The following is a 23,094-nucleotide window of genomic DNA, read 5'->3' on the forward strand; positions in this document are numbered from 1 at the left end:
ACGACACGGCCAACCTGGGCCGGCATCCCCGCCCCAGGCCAGCCCCCAGTGCTCACCTCCAGAGCTTCCTTCGCAGCCTCACACTTCTCCTTGCGCCCAGAAATGGTGATGATGTCGCAGCGCCGTGGAGAGCCTGGCTCGGCCTCGCGGCCACCCCCCCCCTCATCACCGTTCTCCTGGACGGCTGGCTCTGCGCTGGGCACTGTGGAGAGGGCCAGCGTGGCGCTGAGCGGGGCTGGAGGCCAGGGGTCAGAGTGCACGGGAGCCCAACCCTCACCCCCACAGGCAGGCCCGGGACCGTCTCTGGGCTGTCAGGACGGGCCCACCTGGGTTCTCCTCTCTGTCCGGGAACTTGATCTGCACGTTGTGGTCCCGGGTGATCTGCTGGATCCGGCAGCCCTTGGGGCCCATGATGGAGCGGTGGAACCTCTGGGGAATGGTGCACTCCACGGTGACCTGGGCCTCCTGCGGGGCGGGGGGAAGGGCAGAGCTGTAGCGCAGGTCTCCCCAGCGGCCCTGGGGCCTGTTCCCCAGGGGAGCCGAGGCACCCACCAGGTCCTCGATGATCTCCTGGATGCGCCTCTTGGCTGCCTCCACGCAGTCCTTGGCGCCCTTGAGGGTGACCTTGTCGCTCTGCGTGCCCGAGCGCGGGAAGCTCACCATCACCCCGCCGTACTCGTCGGCGATCTCCCGCAGCACCTGGCCTCTCCGAATGACGAAGTGCCGGTGGTGCTTGGGGTCCACCAGCATGGAGTCCTCCACCACGTTCTCCTGGGGGAGGGGCAGGGGCAGGGTCAGGGCTGTGCCGGCCACCCGGAGCCCCGGGGCCGGAGCCGGGCACCCACCAGGCTCTGGATCAGCGCCTCCAGCTCCCTCTGGGCCTCGCGCACGGCCTCCTCCTTGCCCACGATGGTGATCAGGTCCTGGTCCTTGTCCTCCGAGGTGGGGAAGATCACGCGGGCACCCGTGCTGTCCCGCACTTTGCGGATCTTGCCACCGCCTTTGCCAATGAGGAACTTGTGGTACTCGGGCTTGGCACGGATGTCGACGGTGAAGCTCTTGGTTTGCTGCACACAAGCACCTCATGTGTCGGCCGGGGCCTGGCCCTGTGCCCGGCCCTGTGCCCACCCCCGTGCCAGCCAGGAGCAGCGCTGACCCGGGGACCCCGTCTCCGGGCCTCACCCCAGCAGGGAGGGCGAGCGCCTGGCACAGCCAACGGGTCTAATCTCCGGCCCACGTAGGGCCCCCTGGGCCTGCTGGTGACCCGAGTGTAAGCCGGGATCCAGCCCTGAGCCACCGGGCGGGACCCAACAAAGCAGCGCACGAGCCCGACCACCCCCACGGAGGAGGGACGGGACGGAGCGCAGACCCTGGTCCCTGGTGAGAGGCAGGCAGTGCACCAGACTTGGCCTCCCCGTGGGGTCACGGGCGCAGGCCCGAGCTGACATACAGGACGGCCGTGACTGCGGCCGGCACCAGGCGCCCTGAGAACCAGCCTTTGCTCCACCTCAGCAGACTGTGAGATGGAGCCTTTCCCTTCCCGCACCCCCGTGGCACAACCAGCACTGCACACAGGCAGGTAAGCCCGAAAAGAAGAATCAGGTCACATGTGGATGCTCCCTTCCAAATAGAAAAGGAAAAAAAGGAAAAAATACATATAAGAAAAAAAAGGGGGGGCAGAGCGACAGCATAGCGGGGAGGGATTTGTCTCGCATGTGGAAGACCTGGGTTCAATCCCTGGTATCCTACAGGGTCCCTGAGCACCGCCAGGGGGTTTCCTGAGTGCAGAGCCAGGAGTAACCCCTGGACATCACCAGGTGTGACCCAAAAACACAAAAGCCGTAATAAATTAGAAGGAAAAAGAAGACATCAGTTCTGTCCTCCTGGGTGCGGTGTGGACAGCACCGAGCACCTGGGAGCAAGCGCGCGAGGGCCAGAGCACACACGCCGCCAGCACGCACGAGCAGCAGCTCTCCGGACCCGCCAGCAACCAGGCAGGAGGAGCGAGAGCACTTCTCACGGCAGCTCACAGACGAGCCGCCAGCAAGGCAAGCAGCCTGCGAACAGAAACCCCGCGCGAACAGAAACAGGACCAGCCACGCGACGCCAGGCCTCAGACGCGCCCTTCAGAGGGCCACCACCGCAGCGGAGGCCCTGGAGAGGCCGCAGGCCGGCACCCACACCCCCCACAGCCGGCAAGGGTGCGGGCGTGGGCGAGGGGGGGTCTGCCCCGGAAGGCCCACCTTCTCCTCCGCGAGGTGCAGGAGCTGCTTCTTGGCCTTCTCCACGTCCGAGGCCGGGCCTCTGATGACCACTGTGTCGCTGCCGGAGCCCTCCACGGGGAAGTGGATGTGGACGCCACCACACTCCTCCATGATGGAGCGGATGAGGCGGCCCTTGGTGCCGATGAGGGAGTTGTGCAGCCGGGCGGGGATGGACACCTCCAGCTCGGCGATGTTGGCCTGTGGGAGCACCGCAGCAGCTCGTGGAGCACCGGGCCGGCTCCTGCGGCCGGGACCCCACCCAGAAACCGTCACCCCATCTCCAAGAAACGGGACAAAGCACCAGGGCCACGGGGCCTGGGGGACACAGGCCCCAAGGCGGCCTGCAGACCCTGCCCCGGAGCCACCTGGCAGGACCAGGCAGGCCTGGGGCTGCCCCCTGCTGGCGGCCGAGCACACGGACCCTCACTTCCCCAGAAGGACGTGCTCAGGGGGACAGAGGGAGGCCAGAGGCCCGGGGACGGGCACGGAGGACGTGGGGCTCAGGCAGCGTCAGTCTCCAGAAGACGCCAGCAGGGCCATGAGTGGCCACACTCGCACAGTGGGGAGGCGGTGGGGCTGGGCGTGGTGACACAGCAGCCCCTAGGCTCAGAGCAAGCCCGAGCACCCTGGAAACCCCGCTACTGAGGGGCCGGGGCCGGCACCAGCCCCAGTTCAGTTCCGGCGCCATATTTGGCCCTGACGACGGAGCCAGAAACAGGCTCTGAGCAGCGTCAGGCGCCAACTGACGTTGTCACGTCAGAGCCAAAGAAGCTGATTTCCTGACACTATCCAGGAGTGTGAGGAAGCAGGCGAGCGACCTCACGCCAGGGGGGCCGGGCGCTGCGGGCGAGTCTGCAGTCTGGAGGGGCAGGGTGGACGGGCTGGGGCCGGACGGGGTGGTGGTTGTGGGGAGCCGAGGGGGATGCAGAGCCACACAGCCTGCGGTCAAGCTCCGGCCCAGCGGCGTCACGTTACCAGGTCCTTCTGGATGGACAGGATGCGGCTCCGGGCGGCCTCGCAGTTGGCCCTCTTGCCCGTGATGACGATGGTCTCCGAGTTGCTGTTCTCGGCCGGGAGGTCGATCTTGGTGTTGCTCTCCTCACGGATCTAGAAGCCAAAGGGGCAGTGCAAGGCCGACTCCCCACCCCCGCCCTCCCGCCCAGGTGGGAAGGCGCGCCCACTCACCTTCTTAATGTTGGCGCCCCCCTTCCCAATGATGTTCTTGTGGAACTGCTTGAAGATGGGGACGGAGATGGAATAGCTGTTCTCCACCTTCGGACGGAAAAGGCCGGGTCAGCGGGGCAGGGCACCCACCAGCATGGAGCCCTGGCGCCCGGGGACTCGGGAGCACCCACGGGACCGCCCGCTACTCCTACCAGGTCCGCCACCATCTTCTGCATGTACTTGGTGCACTTCTCCACCTCGTTCTTGGGCCCCCTGAGCTGGACTATGTCACTTTTCTGTGCTGGGTCTGGGAAGTTGATGATGACCTAGAAGGAACCGTGAGGCGGGCGTGACGTGGGCCGGACCCCACTCCTGGTCTCGGCGGAGTCGAGAGCCCCGCCTGCACCCACCTCTGGGAACTTGTCTCGGATCTCTCGGATGCGTTCGCCCTTCTGCCCGATGATGGTGCGGTGGAATCTCTGCTCGATGATCAGGTCCTTGGTGCGCTCGTTCTCCTGGAGGGACGAGCACGGGCGCTTACCCCGAGGGACACCCCCACTGCCAGCGGCCACACTGGCCTGAGCTCTGCAGACCCTGGAACGTGACCAGAGCAGCTGTGCAACCTCAGCAGCCCCAGAGCCTCGGGCAGGACTGTCCACCACCCCAGGGCCAACGGGGAGGTCGAGACAGGGTTGACACGGGCACTGCACCTCGCCTCAGCCCCAGGCTGAGAGGGGCTGGTCATCCCCGCACTGTCCCCGGGTGAACTGCCGGGCCCTGAGCTGCCAAGCAGGCGTGTCCAGTGACTGTGGCTCTGGGCAGGCAGAGAGCAGAGACCCCGGGGCCTGCAGCGTGGCGCCTGCCCCCCCGCGGCCCCCCCCCCCCCCGCGCTTACCATGCGCGAGGCCAGCTCCAGCAGCTCCCGCTTGGCCTGCTGCACGCCCTGGGGGTCGCCCTCGATGCGCACCAGATTGCTCTTCTCGCTGTCGGGGGGGATGCGCACGGACACCTTATACTGGTCTTTGATTCTGTTGACTGAGAGGAGCTGCCTTTCAGGGCCCGGCCCCCGGCAGCCGTCCCGCAGCGCAGGGAGCGTGACCAGCCCGGGGGCTCCTCGCTGGAGCTGCGCCTGGGAAGGGCTGCCCTCATGTCTAACAAACGCGAGCGACACACATCGGGGCGACCCCTTAAAACAGCCAGCACCGGGCTGAGACAGAGCGCCGGCCCGGAGGCTGCCCCTGCAGCTGGCTCTGCTCCCGGCCGTGTGGGCACCCGTCCCGGCCCAGCACGGCGTGGGGTGGCGGCCCTGCCAGCCCCCAACAACGAGACTACGCGAAAAGACAGCGGGGAGGGCGCTAGCCTGGCACGCAGTCAGCCTGGGTTCGACCCCCAGCCACACATGGTCTCCTGAGCACCGCTGGGAGTGAGTCCTCAGTGCAGAGCCAGGAGGAATCCCCGAGACTCGCCAAAAACAAACCCAAACCCACAAGGGAGCCAGTGCCCCGGCCCCGTGCTGGGCTACGGGCAGCTGTGTGGCGTGAATTCTCGAGTCCCCCCACAGAAGCCAACGGGAGCCACCAGCTGACGCTCACCGGGCAGTGGAGAGAGGCACACGCCCCCCACGCCCGCCCTGTTCCACTCACTGTTGGCGCCGCTCTTCCCAATGAGGTGTCTGTGGAACTTGTGATCGATGCTGATCTCCACATAGTCCATCCGGCTGACCTGCGAGGAGCGGAGGTCGTGGGCATGAGCCCAGGTGGGCAGCAGCTGGGAGCGGGCAGCTGTCCCCCCCTGGACACCCGGGCACCCACCAGATCTCTGACCATGGCTTCGATCTGCTCCTGGGCCACATTTACTTCCTCGGTGGGGCCCTCCAGCGTGATCTTGTCCTCGCCCTCGGTGAACTCGATGTGGACCTGCCAGGACACCGGGGATACGACGCTGGGGACAGAGGGCTCGGGGCCTGGCTCCACGGCACTGGACCGTGTGGCACCCAGCTGACCACCCTGACCAGCTGGCATGCCTGGCAGGGGAGCGTAAGACAGGGTGCTGGACCCGCTCCTCCCCATCTGTTTCCCAAGGAGCATCGCGCTCCCGAGAACGAACACTCTCCACACTCAGAGACACACGAGCAAGAGGCCCCCCGCAACAGCCCGTGCACATGCTCTGCTCTTTGAAGTTCGCATGCGTGACCCGTGAGGCTCTTCCTGAGAGCGAGGCCAGCAGCCCAGCCTCCTGGCTGTGCGCAGGGAAGCACACGGGTGTTGGGTTGGCAGGACGCAGGCAGAAACGAGGGCGGGACTCTCTCCGGCCCCAGGGCACCTCACGAGCTCCCACGTTACTCTTTCCTAGCGAACTTGGAGCTGTCTCACTAGCAAGTAAGATCTGAAAATCAAGCCAGTCTTGCAGCGCGGCGCCAGGGTCAACACACGCGGCAATGCCGGCACGAGGCTCACCGTTGCCCGGGACCTACCTTTGGCATCTGCTGAGTGATTTTGGCCAGGTTCTGCCCTTTCTTGCCAATGATGAAGCGGTGAAGCCAGGCGGGGGCGGAGATGCAGGAGACGGTGAAACTGTTGGCCTAGGGAAGGGGCACAGGGCTGGGTGTGCGGACCTGGCCCTGCCTGGCCCCGGGCTGCCCACCGGCACACACGTTACCTTGGCATAGACTTCGGTCAGCGCCTGCCCCAGCTTCTCGGGCTCACCCCGGAGGATGACGGTCTCGGAGGCACTGTCGGAGGGTGGGATCTCCACCGACACGCCCGTCCTCTCCAGGATCTCCTGCAGGGAGTTGCCCTTGGGCCCAATGACGTACTTGTGCTGCGATTTCTTCACTTCCACCGCGATGGTCGTGGTTTTCTTTTTCTAAGAAGGAGCACAGCAAGGCTAAGTGGGAGAGGGCAGAGGGGAAGGGGAGGCCCGGGTTCCAGGCGGCAGCTGTGGGTCCCAGAAGCTGCTACTCTGGGCTGGGCTTCCGGCCTGTCCACCGAGCCAGGTGACCACAGCTCCCCAAGACTAGCCCCGCCTTCGCCCCACCTTCTCCTCATAAATCTTCTTGATTCGCGCCACAGCCTGCGCCAGCTGCTCCTTCTCGCCCGTGAAGACGATCTCGGTGCGGTTGACGCCGGGCGGGGGGATGTTGATGCGTGTGCCCGTCTCCTGCATGATCTCCCCGACAAGCCGGTTGTAGGGCCCCGCGATGAAGGGGTGGAAGGCCTTCTCCACCTCCAGCCGCTCCACCGCACGCTTGTCCTGGGGAGAGGGTCCTGTGAGCAGAGTGCGGCCGTCGGGCGGCCGGCTCTGAGGCAGCGCGCTGGGGACCCACCTGCTCGGCAGAGATGAGCAGGACCTCGTGGCGGGCCTTGTCGATGCCCTCCTTGGTGCCAGTGATCCGGATCTGGTTACTGGCATCGTCTGGGCGTGGGATCTGGATTTTGGTTGCAGTTTTTAGCTCCAAGTCTTGCAGTTTCTCCCCATTTTTGCCGATGACGAAACGGTGGTGTTCTTTGGGAATGGCGACGGTGGCTGAAGCCTATGGCGGAAGCAGCAGCATCGGTGAGAATGCCACACAGAGACATTCCGCCTCGGCCCCCCTGCCAGCCTCGAGCAACACGGCCGCTGGATGCCCGCCCTGCGTGTGCCCTGGCCGGGGACACTGTCCAAGACGTCACTGTCCAACACCTTCTCCTTGGGTCATAAGGGAGCTTGAGGCCCGCCCACCCCAGGCACCCCGGCGGCACGTGGGCTGTCACTGGAGCATGTTTCTGGGACAGGCAGGAGGAACCCTGGTCCAAGCCTGAACTCCGCTTCCTTCTTACAATTTAAACCACGAGACAAGTCAAACTAGGAAAGAAAATTAAAATGATCCAAGCCCTACAATCAGTGAATTAAAGCGCCAGAAGTGAAGCAATTCCTGAGGTCACAAAAGCAACGTGGGAGGCAGCTGCCAGCGCACGAGCGTGGCGCCCCAGCAGAGAGGCCCACGCCAGCAGGACCCCACTTCCCAGCCAGCACCCCAGCACAGCCCTCAGCTTACTTACTGGGGGCGGGTGAGGCATATCTCAAAAGAAAAAAGGACATGGCTGGAGCCAAGGACAGTGGGGAGGGCACTTGCCTTGCATGCAGCCAACCCGGGCTCGATCCCTTGTACCACACAGGGTCCCCAAGTCTGCCATGGCTAATCCCTGGGCACAGAGCCAGGAGTACACTCTGTGCACTGCTGGGTACGACCCCAAAACAAAACAAAGAAAGGTACAAATTAGGAAACCCACTTACTTCACCTGTCCTGTTGCAAACTCTAAGGAGAAGACTCCAAGACCCTTTTCAGAACAGGACTTTTAGAAACTCAAACCTGCAGTCACCGCAGGCACGTGATCGGCACAAGCACCCACCTGTCTCGAACCACGAGGCAAGAGCGTGCACTGGCTGCAGGAAGCAGGAGGCTGGGCAGATGGAGCCCGGCACACAGCCAGCCCGAGGACCCTCAGCTCCACTATGGGGCGTACGACAGGGCGTCACTGTGACACAGAGTGCAGCGGGAAAGGAAAGGCCACGTGCACCAGCAGACTCTCCTGCAGGAGCACCGTGAACCCGGACAGGAGTCAAGGCCAGCCACGAGCCAAGCGCCTACCCCTGGACAGCCTCGCCGGCCCTGAAGTTGTTTTTTACAAGCAGGGCAAGTGGGCGAAGGCACAGGAGCCAGCGGAGGTGTCAGCGCCCACTGGGGCCGCCTGGCGAATGAAGGGGCAGGCTGGGCCTGAGCTCCGCAGGCAGGTGTTTGCCTGCAGGGAGCCACCTCGGCTCCGTCTCAGGAGCCACGTGCTTGTGGACGCCCCAGTCCTCAGGCCAAACACGACCTAGACCCCACCAGGCACGACCCTGCCATAACCAAAGATGCCTTTTCTCACCGACTCTGAATGTCCAACTCGGACTGACAAACCAACGGCACAGCGGCAAACAGAGATGCACCAAGGACGCAAATGGCGGACAAGGGGTCCCAGAGGGTTCGAGGGTGTGAGGCCTGCCGGCAGGGACAAACAGCCTCCATTCCACGTAAGGCGCAGCACGAGACAGCCCAGCGTGCAGATGCACATCGCTGACCCCACTGGGTCAGCCATCTGAGGGGACCGGGGTCTGTCCGTAGAGGGACGCCAGCCCTGGGCCTGCTAAGGGCAGGGCTGCCCGAAGCAGTGCCGGTCCAGGGCCCTCCAACCAGAGGACAAGAGGGAAGCCCACATTTGGCCTGAAGAGAAGACGCTGGCAAGTGACTCCCACAAGGGATAGACAGATGCTTGCAGGGTGCCCAGGGGGCCCCCAGGAGAAACCACTAGACTCTCCAGGGAGGCCATGACACAGCAGGGCCAGCAGGTGCCATTCATGGCTTGGCCACACTGGCACCGGCATCAAGACAGCAACAGACACCAGGTCCCAGGGCACCTTTTGCCGCCCTCACGAGTCCCACCTGGGCCCCTCACCACAGCCCCTCCTGCAGGGTCATGCTCAGGGTCAGTGAACAGTTAGCTCAGAGTTCTTGTTTTTGGGCCACACCCAGCATTACTGAGGGAACCACATATAGTGTCAGGCATCGATCCCAGATTGGCTGCATGCAAGGCAAGTGCCCTACCCACTGTACTATCTCTCCAACCCTCAGGAGCCTTTTTAAGTTCTGTCACTTATGCAAAAATGCATTACTTGTAAGTTCACCTAGTTCTTCTAATGGTCCCAAGTAAATTCCAGACATGGCTATCCAAGTGCTAAAGATCAGGGAACTAGCTGGCTCAGAACAAAATGCTCAGCCCGCAGGGCCCGGGCTCCACCTGTGCGTGCCTGCCCCAAACCAGTCAAGCAAGCAAACAACCCGAACTTTACCTGCCACAGCCGGGGGCTGAGAGATGTGCAGTGAGGGCAGCAGCACGCTGGGTCTCCCCCCGGGCAGGGCTGACCGAGGCCCGAGGCACCCAGCGGGAGACCAAGCTGGAACTCGGCTCGCCCACTTCGAGCTTTGATCGAGCAGCTTGGAGGCAGGCTGCCATCCGATCCCCGAACCGTGCAAGCTGCCTGGGCGGTGGAGACTGAAGCCAGCCCAGGACACCCACCTGGGTCTGCAGCCTGGCCACGATGTCCTTCCGGGCCTTCATGACGGCGTCCAGCTTCCCTGAGACCATGATGGAGAGACCCTGATCCTTGGCAAGAGACAGCTCCAGGTGAGCGCCCGTCCTCTGCATGATCTCAAGGCAGATTTTGGCTTGTTCCCCTTCTCCAAACTGATTCATGTCCTTGTACTTCCTCTCCTCCAGAGGCACATGGAACACCTGTCAGAGTGAGGGCCAGGGCACAGTGACGCAGGGAGCACCACCAGCCCCTCGGACACAGCCAGGGCAGGGGAGGACAGGGAGACGGGGAGCACCGCCAGTCCCTTGTGGACACAGCAGAGGCTCCAAGGCTGCTGCAGTCACACAAGCACGTGCCTCAGAGGGCCCAGGTAACTGGACGGGGGGCGGCCAGGGAACCCTCCAGAAAAGCCCAGGAGTGCTGAGCCTTGTGTGGCCCCGCAGAGAGGTGGGCTGTTTGAGGGCGGCATGGGGGAGGGCCAGTCTACTGGACCATTTCCAGGAGAGTGAAAGGTCAGGAGGGTTTAGGTACAAGGACAGGCTGAGAGCCCTGGTCACTCTGGTGACCGATGACCTCCTCTGAGCGGAGGGTGAAACAGAAGAACCACCAGACAGATCAAGCAGCAGCTGGTGGGAGACCTCAGAGGGGGCCTGCAGGGTCCCGGCAACCAGGAACCACGAGCACCCTGACCCATGTGGTATTTGTGTGTGTGTGTGTGTGTGTGTGAGATATAAGTGCATGTGTGAATGGATATGTGCATGTTAGAGGACATGTGTATGTGTGTATATGTGAGTGTATGTGCATCTGAGTGCATGTATGCATGTGTGAGTATGTGTGTATGTGTGTGCATGTGTGTGAGTACATACATGAGTGCATACGTGTGAGCCTGCCTGCCTCCAGCTGGCGGGACGAGGGAAGAAGCAGACATGCTTTGCTTAGTTTTTGTGGTGCCAGGGCCCACCCCGGGCCATCCAGGGGAGAGAGGACTACAGGGCTGGAAAACAAGTCCCTCTGGGCCTCCTGGTCCCAGACACCCCGAGACCCTCCCGGCAGTGGCTCCGTCTCGGGGGTCTCACCTGGGTGATGACGGAAGCCTTGATGGGCCGGATCTTATTGCCCCAGGCACCAGCCGGCTCCTGGGTGCTCTCCAGGCAGGCAGCTTTCTCCGGGAGCGGAGGGAAGGCATCCTTGTAGGTTGGAGGGTCGCTTTCCTCTTCCGAGTTCAAAGTGGCAACTGCAGGGGCCAAGGTGAAGACAGTGAGCCCGGGGCCTGCCCCAGCAGGAGCAGATGGCCCGGGGCTACCTGCTCCAGGCCGTGTGGGCACAGGCTCGGACAGAGTGATGCCACAGGCCTCCGCAGGCCCAGCAGCAGCAACATACCAGCGCACTGCCATGTCAGAGCCAGAGGAACTCAGGCCCTCGGCCCCCAGAACCTCAGCCCACTCGGGCCACGGCCAGCAGACCTATGCGAGCAGGAGAGGGGAGAGGCCCAGCCCTCCCCCCCTCCCACAGATGCCGCACCAGGAGCACAGCTGGGACCTCGTGTTGATCCAGACTTGGAACTAGGACCCAGTCACAAGGAAGACACGTGTCAGCCTGGCACAGCTACTCTTGGGCGTTCATAAAAACTAGACACAGACCAAGGGCCTCAGGTGAGAACCAACGCTCAAAGCCACTTCTACGGCACAGACACACCTACCAGGCCCTGGGGAGAGCGGGGCTTGGCCAGTCTCTCCAGGTGGGCCCGGGGACCGAGAGTTTCCCAGTCCCACTGCTGACTTCGTTTGTTTTGGGGCCACCCCGGTGGTGCCCAGGGATTCCTCCTGGCTCTGTACTCAAGTATACCTCTTGGCTTGAACCCCAGGTCAGCCGTGAGCAAGGGAAATGGCTCCCCGCTGTGCTACTGCTCAGCCCCCACTGACATACTGTAGATGTGGCCTGCTTCACCCCGAGTACACAAACACGGGCACACTCGTGGGGCCTTACAAAGGCAGGGCACGGGGAGGAAGCGTCACCTCTGATCTGCTGTGGAACCAGTCCACTTCGGTGTTCAGCAAAGCTCTCTTGCGTCAGGACTGCAACGGAGCTCATGGTTGATCCTGAGCCTGCGCGTAATCCGGGTGAGCCACTGTGGGAGCGGAGGACAGGGAGCAGAGAGGGGTGTCAGCAGTGGCCTCCACGTCTGTACTAAGGAACGGCACCTTCTCTTCCTCTGTCCCTGCACAGACAAGGTCTCTGGACGGGTCGCCCCCAGGGACCCCCTGTACGGCAGGCCCCTCGTAGGTGGAGGGTGGCGTCTGACAATGGCTTCAAGGCCCCTCACCTGCAAAGGCTCACGGCTGCAGAGGGCGCCAGGCCAAGGAGTGCGGCTCCAGAGAGAGCGGAGGGAAGGAGACCAGCCCTGCCTGGTTAGCGTGTGAGAGAGGGGTCAGAGGCCACTGCACAGAGGGCCAGATACTCACCAGCAAAATGGTCAGTAGCCAGAAAGTCCGTCCTGAGGCCGCCTCTGTCAGCCGCCAGCTTTTACTGGGAGAGGGAGAGAGGGCTGATGAGAAGAGGGCAGGTGAGCATAAACAAGCTGCCGACTCCAGCCAGGGCTCCAGGAGGGGACGTTCCCAGAGAGCTCAGCAGCCCAGCCCTCGAAGGGACAGAGCATCCAAGGGGCCGCGGGGAAGCCGCTGGCTCCCGCCACATGGTTAAGTGCCTTTCCCGACTCTGCTCCAGAGGCAGGAAGAAAGGCTCCGTCCGTCCGAGGAGGGAATGTGGGCCAAGGGGCCTTCCTAAGCCTTTTAGGGAAGCAGAGTCCTGCTGGGAGCGCCGAGTGCCCTGTGGCTCCCTCGCTCCTGCTGTCAGCCCGTGACACCTTCCTGGCCTCTAATCCACTGGGATTTAGCAATCAGGCCACGAAACCGCAGGGCTGGGAGGAGCCTTCCCCGGCAGGGCAGTGAGGGGAGGACCAAGGGCCCTGGGAGGGCCCCTTGCCCGGGGAACTGCAGGGCAGCATGGCTGCCAGGCTGTCCCGGCCATCTGAGCAAGCACCATCACCCACCCAGAAAGGAGGGCTCACACAGGGAGCATGACCGGGGGCCAGGGGCGCCCAAGACCCTCTCCCCAGTGGCCGGCAGTAGACTCTGACCCTGAAGGTTCAGAGCGACAAAGGGAGCAGCGCCGTCCCCACCCGCCCCCACCATTGGCACAGCCAGGCCACTCACCTTCCAGCTCAGCCTCCCCTCCCCCTCCGGTCAGCACTGACCCCACCCCCAGGCCTGCGCTCACCTTTCAGAAGCAGCCCAGCCAGTCTCCCCTGCGCCTCCCACTGAACCCCGAGGGCCGCTGGAGCCAGAGGCGCTGGGTGGGAGGCAGGCGCAGTGCCCAGCAGGCCGTGTGGACCTCCAGCTCCCAGCTCCGAGGGCGGCCTGCCACTCCAGACTGGCCGGGAGTAAATGCCCAAGTACCTGTGCCTGCCCAGCTTTAAGGACTTTAAGGCTCTTAGGACCGCCTTGGCAGGACCACCCTGCCACCCAGCAGTGCCACCGGGGGGGGGGGGGTGTCTGCCTGCCTCGTGGCGACGCACACACACCAGCCTTGGTCCAACTGACAGACTGCGAGACCCGAGGGACGGGACCCGGGTTGGTCTGGACTCGCTGACAAACTTCAGCCTCAATCGACCGGCAGGGAGGTCGTGCTGCTGGGTCAGCCACATCCCAGGGCCCAGGCTGCCCCACCGGGGGTCCCGGCACGGCCGGCGAGGGCGCCTCTGCCAGCCGCCACCCCCCCCCCCACACGACAGCACATTCCCTAGCAGCGAGTCCGACTTACTCTCTGGCCGCTGCCCCAGGAAGTGTGCGCTGCGCGGCCCAGCCAACTGCCTACGCAGAAGTGAGGCGCAAGTCACCCAGGACGCTGGGGCCCACGACCCCCGGCCGGCCCTCCCAGAAAGCCCCTCCCGCAGTCGGCAGCGCGGGTCGGCCCGGGGGCAGGAGCCAAACTCGGAGAGAGCCGGTGGGCCGCGGCGGCAGGCAGGGCGCAGCAGGAACTTTCGCAGATGCCACCTCAGCACGGCCCGGCCCTCCCACCAGCCACGCGGCCGCGGGCGGGGACAGGCTTAAAGGGGCCGAGCCGCGCGCCTCCCGCCCCACTTTCCCGTGCGGCACCGCTTGGACCCGGGCAGGGGGCGCCGGCGGGCGCGGGCCGCAGGGTCCCTCCCCTCCCCTCCCCTTGGCGCGGCCCGCGGGACCCCAAAGTTTGTGGCGCGGGCACCCGCCGCGACGCACAGGAACACTCTGGGCCCTGGGGAGGGGGCCACGCTCACCGACCCTGCGCCCCGCCGACCCCGCGGGGGCTCCCGGTTGCGTCCTGAGTCCGTCCCCGCGTCCCTCCCTCCCGTCCGTCGGTCTGCAGAGCCCGGGGGCCTGGAGCCGGCCCGCGGCTTTACAGGGCGGCGGCTCCAATCCCGCAGAGACACGTCAGGCCTGGCCCGCCCGCCCCGCGCCACCGTGCCTGGCCCGCCTGGCCCGGACAGGGGTCCCGCCCCGCCGGCCAGCGGGGCCACCCTGGGACCCGGCGCCATACGCCTCTCCCCGGCCCGCCCTCCCCCAGGGAGCCGAGTGGGACGTGGGCCGGCACAGTGGCCTCTGCCAGGGCAGGCACCTACAGGAGGGAGGCTGCATATGTGCCCGCGCGCGCGCGCGCGCGTGTGTGTGTGTGTGTGTGTGTGTGTGTTGGAAGGGGTGCGAGCACCAACTTAGGTTCTGGTGCCACACTCAGAGTGTGCACAGAAAGTTGCGAGTGTAGCCATGGCCAGACACACTTTTTGGCAGCACACTCCGCATGCACAGAACATGCCAGAAGCCTGGGCTTGGCTGGGCTGAGGAAGGGCAGCAGCAGTGCTGTGCAGGAGGGGTCTGCCGCCATGCTGTGCCTGCCCTCCCCGCGGGGGTGGCGGCTCTGGGTCTTGGGGTCTGTGGAGGTTTGCTTGGCTCCCGGCTCGCACACTCTACAGGAGTGGCTCGCTCGCACCAGGGGCGCCCGAGCACTCCTGCCCGAGTCCAAGCCTAACAAGTCCCTACCCCTAACACCAGGCGCCTCAAAGCCTAGCCCTCAGGAGAACGAAGGCCTGTGGGGTGGGGACGGGAGAAAGCTCACAGCCCACCCCCCCCCAGCACCCACAGCCTGATGCAGCAGAGAAGGCAGAGCCTGAAGCCCAGAGCCTACAACAGCTCAAAATCTAGCTCCTTTCAACCTTTTTGGTTTTCGGATCACACCAGGCAATACTTTGGGGGTCACTCCTGGCAGTGCTCACGGAACCTATGGGAGCCGGGTATTGAACGGGCTGGCTGTGTACAAAGCAAGAGCCTAAGGGCTTTACTAGCTGCCGACTTTTAGAAAATAATCCTCCTGGGCCTGAGAGTTAGTATGGGAGTAAGGGGCTTGCAGCCCACCCTGCTTCCATCCCTGACTATAAAGCCAGGAGTGATCAGTGTGACCTCAAAACAAAACCAAAAAAGGAGCTAGAGACAAAAGATGGCACTAAAGTAGTCAAAGTTTGGCATCAGAGAAGTCCAACCTATGTCTAATAGGGGTTCAGATAAGATACAAAGAAACAAACAATACAGAAGCATTCTCCAATGTGTACAGTAACAACATACCACGTGAGCGCTAGATAAAGATACGGGAGAACAGACGTGGGAGAACAGACGTTCGTATACAACAATCTCCTCCTCACCCCACAAGCAGAATTTTCCTAAGTCCAACACGGAAACACCAGTGGAGGAGGTGCAGGAAGGAGGGGAGAGACTGGCTCTAGACAGGACTCAGCCAGAGCCCCGAGTCTTGGGAAGAACCCGCTCAGGAGAGCCAGGACTGAGATCTGCCTAGAGCCCTGGTGAGCAGAACCAGGCTGACCTCAGGAAGGAGGCAGGAGCTGGTCGAACACTTGAAGATCATACCACTTGAGGCTAGATATTAATTTTAGTTCACAACAATGTGTTAACCAAATGGGTCTCTGATCTTCAAAGGTTAAACCAAAGGTGGGTTCAAGGACCCTGGAAGGAATTGCCGAGAAAGCATTTACTGACCCAAACCATCAGGGGACTTTAGTGGGCCCTGACAGAGACTTGGAAGTGTGTGTTCACTTAGGTTCTCAAAAGCAAACGTCTAAGAAAATCTAGCAGACTGAGTCTTAACTAAATAATGTGCAACAATAAGTTAAATTTATTCCAATGCAATGGGGCAAAAATAAATACTGGAGTGATAGCACAGCATTTGCCTCGTACACGGCCAACCAGAGTTCGATTACTCTGTTCCTCTCGGAGAGCCCGGCAAGCTACCAAGAGTATCCCACCTGCACAACAGAGCCTAGCAAGCTCCCCGTGGCTTATATGATGTCAAAAATAGTAACAGTAAGTCTTATAACGGTGATGTTATTGGTGCCAGCTCGAGCAAATCGATGAACAACAGACGACAGTGCTATTAAAATACTCAAATAAGGGGCCGGAGCGATAGCACAGCGGGTAGGGCGTTTGCCTTGCACTCGGCCGACCCGGGTTCGATCCTCGGCATCCCATATGGTCCCCCAAGCACCGCCAGGAGTAATTCCTGAGTGCAAAGCCAGGAGTAACCCCTGAGCATCGCTGGGTGTGACCCAAAAAGCAAAAGAAAAAAAAAAAAAAAAACAAAAGAAACAAAAAAAAAAACCAAAATACTCAAATAATTAGATATAACTTCCTCATTCCTGATAAAACTCTGAGATAAGGACCTTCCTCACCTAGATGGTGACACCTGCGAAAGGTGTGCTCAGGGTGGGGATGGAGCCTGCAGTGCAGACCCTCCCCTCAGGCGCCTCAACGGCTGTGACGACCACATCCTCACTGTACTGGGGATGTGATGTGGTGCTTGGGACACACCTGCACTGCTCAAGGTTGTTGCTCTGCCCTACAGCATCCCGGACTTCCCAAAGAGTCTCAAAAGGAAAGGTCCCAAATTCTGGAAACAACAGAATTGTGCGCAGAAAACATACCCACCCAAAAAAAAAAAAAAAAGAAAAAGAAAACATACCCACCCACCCACAGGAGCACCTACGCACAACGGCCCAACACACCCGCCTACTCACAGGAGCCAGGAGGATCTCGAGACACCACACCCGGCCAATACTACCCCCCTCCCCAGAAGCCAGGAGGTCAACAGGTCATCCAGATGTGCCAATAGGTCACAAAGTCGGGACTGGAGTGATGGCACAGTGGGTAGGGTGTTTGCCTTGCACTCGCCAATCCAGGTTCGATTCCCAGCATCCCATATGGTCCCCTGAGCAATGCTGGGGGGTAATTCCTGAGTACAGAGCCAGGAATGATCCCTGTGCATATTGCTGGGTGGGACCCAAAAAGAAAACATAACAAACAAACAAAAAAGAACAGGTCACAAAGTCTAGTAACTGATCCCAAAGAGATTAAACAAGACAAAACATCAGCCCACTGGAATAAGATTTATGGAAAAATATTATAAAATCCTATCAAAATACAGAAAAAAAAAGTGGAAAAGTGCTATGTCCACTAATACCAGTTAATCAAAGACTGTGATTCTCCCATAATTAAGAACAGAAAGAAAACTCAATGCAACGTACATCAAGTCCCAAAAAAGGAGCATACATAAATGCATTTCACGTCCAGACTTCCTACGAGCCCTACTGGCACTGCACGTGCACATGCCAACTGCAGGGCCCTTCCCAGCGCCACTTGCGGCAATGGCCACAGGAAGAAAGTCACCACGCTTCTGGCAGGACCGTGCACAGCAGGGCCCTGGCCCCGGCTGCACGCACCCCACTGAGAGGGCCTCTCACTGGACTCACACAGGACCCAGTACATCAGTAGGTTCGGTCATCACTGTCCCCTCAAGGAAGCCAGGAGGGCACCGTGCAGGGGTTGGAGAGACCCCGAAGCACTGCCAGTAGCAGGCACTGTGGGCACCACCTAGGGAGGGCAGCCAGGAAGGATCGGGCATCTCGCAGCTGCAGCCAGACAGCAGCACTCAATGCCCATGCCCGGGCACAGGGCGGCAAGAGGGAATGACGAGTCTGCATCTGTGTCCCGTTCTGAGTGGTGGTCGGCTCAGGATGTCTGGGAGCTGGAGGACAGGGAGGCCTGCGCGCAGCAGACTCCACTTCCATCGCCAGTACCACCTGGGCCACCCTGCCGCCCCCCGCTGGAGGTCCTGGGACCACTCGCCCAAGCACCAGCCCACCCTCAGGCCCCACAGGGAAGGTGCCTACAAGGAAAGGTGCCGCGTCCTTCCCACCTAATGAGTGACTCCCGTTCCGAATGGGTTGTTCCTGCTTGACTACCAGGCACCAGGGGGTCCGTTTAGAGACCTTTACAGCCAATTCTGGCACTGAGCAGATCAGAGCCAGCCTGCAGCACCCACCGGAGTCCTCCCTGCAGCTTTCTCAGGGCCAAGCCCATCACTGCCCAGGCCAGGGGGAGCTCAGTTCGGGGACAGGCAGGAGGGTCACGGTCCTCAGCCGATCACGTCTTTCAGGAAGTGACAGGAAGGTAACTCTGAAGTTTCTTCACGGACACTTAACTGACCAGATTCACGCGCTCTTGGCTCAGAGCTTGGAAATGACCCACATTCTGGCCAAGTTGTTCTGGCACCCACGGCGAGAGCTGCTCTGTGAAGACCACAAGACACAGGCCCAGACACTCACCCGGACACTGTCCTAGTGGGTCACTGTGGCTACGAGGGGAGCCCCAACCCCGACGTTTCCAGTACCTTTGTGAATTGTTAAAATCAGAGATTATAATCTGCCCTATAAAAGATACATTATTTGGATACATTAGCATTTACTTTCACTTCCTAAGACATTCTATTACAACGATATTAGAACTATGGGCATAATAGCTTATCCTGATAGAGGTGAGTTAAGAATAACTTGGTGTGGGTGCCACACCCTGCGGTGCGCAGGGCTTACTCCTGGCTCTGCACTCAGGGAACTCTACGGGCTGCTGAGGATTGATTGGGTCGGCCAGGTGCAAGGCAGCTTACCAACCTGCGGTACTATGGCTCCAACCAAGAATAGAATAATCTTTCTTTCTTTTTTGTTTCTGGGCCACAGCTGGCAATGCCCAGAGAAGTCACTCCTCACTGCACTCAGGAATCACTCCCACAGGTGCTCAGGGGAAGAGATGGGGATCGAACTTGGGGCAGCCATGTTAAGTGCCTGGCCCGAAATACTATCACCCGGCCCCAAGAAAAACATTTCTTCAGCACCCAATTCAAGAATGTCAGATATACCTTGGAACTTTGTTCTGAAAGTGCTGGATGAATGCTCTGTGGGGAAGGCCCTGCACCTTCAGAGATGACGGCCAGCGTAACATCGGGTGTCCTCGCTCCTCCCACAGGGACCTGAGGTTTATTGAGCTACTCCCACAACAGTGCCCCTGAGGCACACCCAATTCCATCAGGCACTAATGATCCTATATTGCTTTTCTCTGTCCTGTCATTTGCATGATTTATTTAGCAATGTCCTTTTTGTATGGATGCAGGAACTTCCTAACACCCCCAAAAGGAGGGTCCCAGTGAGGCACAGGATGGACCCAGGCCAAGCGGTAAGCTACCCTGACATCGGAAAGGGACGAACTCTGTCATGACCCAAAAAGAAGTGACTGAATAAGGACCCTGCTGGGTTTAGGAAAGACTGACCTGGCCTGAGGACTGTGGTCTGGAATGTATTGTGAGATGTCCTCAGGAGAGGCAATCTTTAAGCTTAAGAAATCTCTTACTATGTTCATACAAAATGGCTAGAAATATTAGTAAGAAGTAAATTTACTGTGGTTGTTTAAATGGATTACTACGCTGGGCAGGGGAAGAGGAAGGAAATGACATCGTAATAGGAGAAAGAAAATAACGCTGTAAATAGGAAAGAAAATAATGACATGTAAAGGTGAAGAGATCTAACGATGCTGGGGAAGAAATAACTGCACTGTAAGAGAGAAGCAGGAAGAGAAGAAGAGAGAGAAATAAATGGTCCCTGATGACCAACTAGCCTGGGGCCATTTCTCCGTTCCCCCATCCCCCATCCTTCATCTGTCTGTTGCCGTGGGCCAGCCAGGGCACAGTTCTCAGTCACCAAATGCGCTTGTCCGCATGTCTACGCTCGCTGAACTCACACTTCAGAGCTACACTGGCCGGCACCCAGGACACAGCTGACTGCTGACATGTACTTGGTTTGAGTTAATGCATGCTACAAACCACTGGATTTCTGAAGACTTGGTACAAAAAACACAATATAAAACAACTGCATTTGTTTTGGGGCCAGCAGGGTGCAGGCAGCTGACCTGGGTTCGATTCCCTGAGCAGAGTCAGGAGTAAACCCTGAGCATCACCAGGTGTGGTCATCAAGCCTAAAAAAGCAGGAACAGCAACAATAAAAACTGCATTAAGTTTATACCTATAACATGCGGAGGGGCGAGATTCCAGGTCAGGCTAAACAAAATGCTCTTCTGTGTTGCCTGACACTCATCAAGCAGCTCTGAGCCCGGCGGATGGGCGAGTGAGCCCAGGCTCCCCCACACACCGTGCTGCCGACCCAGTCCCTCCTCTGGCTTGTTCTGGCCAGATACAATACATCATATTGCTCATAAACAGCAAAGTTCTATAGATTGGATTTTTCAAACCAAGGCAGAAATAATAACCAAAGAGAAGTCCTTAGTAATAGCCACAAGGGGAAAAAAATGTCACATCAGTCCCTACACACTTCTCATGTGTAACAACGCAGGCCAGGGTGGAACTGCACCTCCTCTGAAAGAAGCCACAGTGTGGCCCCCAAACTTCTACCAGTCCCTGAAAGAAGGTGGAGGGCGGGGCAGGGGGCATGGATATAAAAGCTGCAAAGCACAAAGTCAAACGGGAATGTGGGAAACCTCCACTGAAGCTGTACAAGAGAAGGCAAGATTCCCATTTCTCAGCCACTTGGAAGAACTCAGATTTGTTGGTTCGGCAAAGGGGCAATGACCTGGTTGGGGGCGGGGCACGGGGCCAGGGTGCAGGTGAAAGAGAGGTGCTGTGATCTTTCTGGATCTGACTATAGATGCAGCCCCAGACGACTGGCTGAACTTCAGACCCTACCTTCCCAACAGTTAGGGCAGAGGCTGACTTGTACTCACATCATCTGAAATTAATAGAAGAAAATGAGTGTAGAGGTGTAGAGACTAATAATAGCATTTACCATGCTGAAAGCCTTATTTTTTGTTTTTTTTTTTGGGGGGGCGTCATACTCAGCAATGGCTCTGCACTCAGGAATCACCCTGGCAGTGCTAGGGGGACCATATGGGATGCCCGGATATAAGCTAGGCTGGCCGTGTGCCAGGCAAATGCCCTCCCCGCTGTACTATTGCTCCAACCCCTGAAAATCTTAATAGAGATGGATTGCTAAAGAAAAAAAAAAGCTACGTGAAAAAACATTTTTACAATCTTGAGGAATCATACATTTTAATGCTTTGTGTATTAAATTCTCAATCAAAGAATTTGAATTCAGATCTTGATCTTGGGGTAGGGGCTGAGACCCCTGGCAGAGGGAAGCTGACCGTGGTGTGGGGGATGGCGCTGGAACGGCCTACACACAAAACCACGACACCTGCAATGAATTCAGAGAGAAAAGCGAAAAGGTCAAAACTAGATTTTGAGAAAAGGGGTGCAGGCCAGAGCATTAGTGTAGCAGGGAGGGCGTTTGCCTTGCTTGCATTCAACTCAGGTTTGATCCCTGAGCAGAGCCAGGAGAAAGCCCAGAGCACCACCAGGGGTGGCCCCGAAAAACAAACACTGTGCCGTCACCCTATCTCACGAAACAGAGGAGAAACTGGGCAAAACCAAGTGAGCTGACCCACTTCGAACCCCAGGTCTCAGTCCTGAGTCAGAGTGAGAGAGGAGCGAGCAAGAAAAGGGGCTGCTCTGGGCGGGACTGTGCGGTGGTGGAGGTGGGATGTGGACCCGACGGTCCCAGCTGGTGAGGACAGATGTGGGTGGAGTGTGGCGGACCGTCTCCACACAGTGGGGGCGAAAGGGTGTGAGCAGAGGCTGGTTTGAGAACACAGCAGGGCGTGCCCAGGGGCTGCCCCTGAGAGTGACCTGTCAGCACAGCACCTGCCATCTGATTTGTCGTCGTTTGTTTCTGTTTTGGTGATACTCAGGGTTACTCCTGGCTCTGCACTCAGGAATCACTCCTGGCAGTACTTAACGGGTCATCAGGGGCGGCAGGGAGGGAACCCAGGTCAGTGCATCCAAGGCCAGTGCCCGACGCCCTGCACCGCCGCTCGGGCCAAGCACCTTCCCCTGGAGGAGCCACACAAGGCAGAACCTCGGCCTTACTCTGTTTTTTCTTTTTTCCTTCAATTTTTTGGCTTATTGGGTCACACCCAGCAATTTTCAGGGGTTACTCCTGGCAGTACTTGGGGGACCATATGGGATGCCGGGATCGAGCCCCAGTTGGTCGCGTGCAAGGCAAACGAATGCCCCACCCGCTGTGCTATCACCACTCTAGCCCCTCTGTTCTTGGGGCCACACTTTGTTTCTGGCCACTGAAATACTTGTCTCCTCACTGCAGACCCCATCGAACTCCAGGAAGCTGCACTGTCTCAAAACCACGCCAGGAGGGGCTGGAGCGACAGCATAGCGGGTAGGGCATTTGCCTTGCACACAGCCAACCCGGGTTAGAATCCCAGCTTCCCATATGGTCCCCTGAGCACCGCCAGGAGTAACCCCTGTGCATTGCTGGGGCCCAAGCCGGGTCAGCGGCAGGGCAAGAGCCGTAGGCCTGGACTCCCTCTACTCTGATTCTGCTCCTCAGGGTTTCTCCCGTCCTCCAAGTCACAGAAACGAGCAGCAATGGACAGAGCTGGCTCCGCCCCAGGCTGGACGTGCCTCAGAACCAACCCCAGGGTCACCACAATAGCAAAGCATGGGGCTGACCCGGGTTCGATCCCAGGCATCCCCTAGGGTCCCTCAAGCCCGCCAGGAGGAATTCCTGAGCAAAGAGCCAGCAGTAACCTGAGCACCACAGGCGTCCCCCCAAAACAAAACCATTACTAACAGGAAACACCAGATCTTGGGGTGCAGAGTGAGCCACCCACTCGAGGCCAGCAGGAGAGCCGGGAACTGGGGAACCGGCCACACTAAGCGGGGAGGGGGCCGAGGAGCAGAAGCCAAATGGAGAGAGCAGGAGTCACCCCCTTGCCACAGAGCCACACAAATTTGAAGAACTTTCACCACAAGGCCGATGTCCTGATTTTCCCTCCTTACCGCTGTTATGTGGGTAGGTTGAGCAGGTGAGAACTGTCTAAGCCACATGCACTAGGACTGCACAGTTCTGTTTACTCCTGTCCAACTACTTACTGAAGAGGAAACCGTACATCTAAAAGTATCACAGTGGTGGCATAAGCAAGGAAGCTGAGCCTGAGACGGTAATGGCCAGTGTGTTCCAGGAGGGAGAGAGGCAGGGCCAAGACTGTCTTTCTGAAATGCTGCCTGCTATGGATGAAGGGTTCGAGGAGGGGTGGAGGGGCTGGAG

At 59.8% G+C, this 23,094-nt stretch overlaps 1 protein-coding gene across 2 annotated transcripts in view; it reads right to left on the minus strand.

Annotated features, from left to right (window-relative positions):
- Positions 1 to 23,094, minus strand: part of HDLBP (high density lipoprotein binding protein) — a 43,422-nt gene that overhangs the window by 3,352 nt on the left and 16,976 nt on the right. The window contains exons 1-21 of one of the 2 annotated variants that reach the window (XM_055119754.1): positions 13,359 to 13,509; positions 12,002 to 12,065; positions 11,555 to 11,667; positions 10,616 to 10,773; positions 9,524 to 9,739; positions 6,754 to 6,960; positions 6,465 to 6,680; positions 6,087 to 6,293; positions 5,902 to 6,009; positions 5,240 to 5,344; positions 5,072 to 5,150; positions 4,324 to 4,463; positions 3,839 to 3,943; positions 3,641 to 3,754; positions 3,450 to 3,536; positions 3,240 to 3,371; positions 2,244 to 2,462; positions 846 to 1,067; positions 553 to 771; positions 327 to 465; positions 57 to 202 (exon numbers count right to left, since the gene is read on the minus strand). In XM_055119754.1, coding sequence (XP_054975729.1) covers positions 57 to 202; positions 327 to 465; positions 553 to 771; positions 846 to 1,067; positions 2,244 to 2,462; positions 3,240 to 3,371; positions 3,450 to 3,536; positions 3,641 to 3,754; positions 3,839 to 3,943; positions 4,324 to 4,463; positions 5,072 to 5,150; positions 5,240 to 5,344; positions 5,902 to 6,009; positions 6,087 to 6,293; positions 6,465 to 6,680; positions 6,754 to 6,960; positions 9,524 to 9,739; positions 10,616 to 10,773; positions 11,555 to 11,630 — 2,895 coding nt within the window. In that variant the 5' untranslated portion in view covers positions 11,631 to 11,667; positions 12,002 to 12,065; positions 13,359 to 13,509. Of the gene's footprint in view, positions 1 to 56; positions 203 to 326; positions 466 to 552; positions 772 to 845; positions 1,068 to 2,243; positions 2,463 to 3,239; positions 3,372 to 3,449; positions 3,537 to 3,640; positions 3,755 to 3,838; positions 3,944 to 4,323; positions 4,464 to 5,071; positions 5,151 to 5,239; positions 5,345 to 5,901; positions 6,010 to 6,086; positions 6,294 to 6,464; positions 6,681 to 6,753; positions 6,961 to 9,523; positions 9,740 to 10,615; positions 10,774 to 11,554; positions 11,668 to 12,001; positions 12,066 to 13,358; positions 13,510 to 23,094 lie in introns of those variants that run through there. The other variant, XM_055119753.1, reaches the window with a different exon arrangement.

The sequence above is a fragment of the Sorex araneus genome, chromosome X (assembly GCF_027595985.1).
Source record: "Sorex araneus isolate mSorAra2 chromosome X, mSorAra2.pri, whole genome shotgun sequence".
In the NCBI taxonomy this organism is placed as follows: Eukaryota; Metazoa; Chordata; class Mammalia; order Eulipotyphla; family Soricidae; genus Sorex; species Sorex araneus.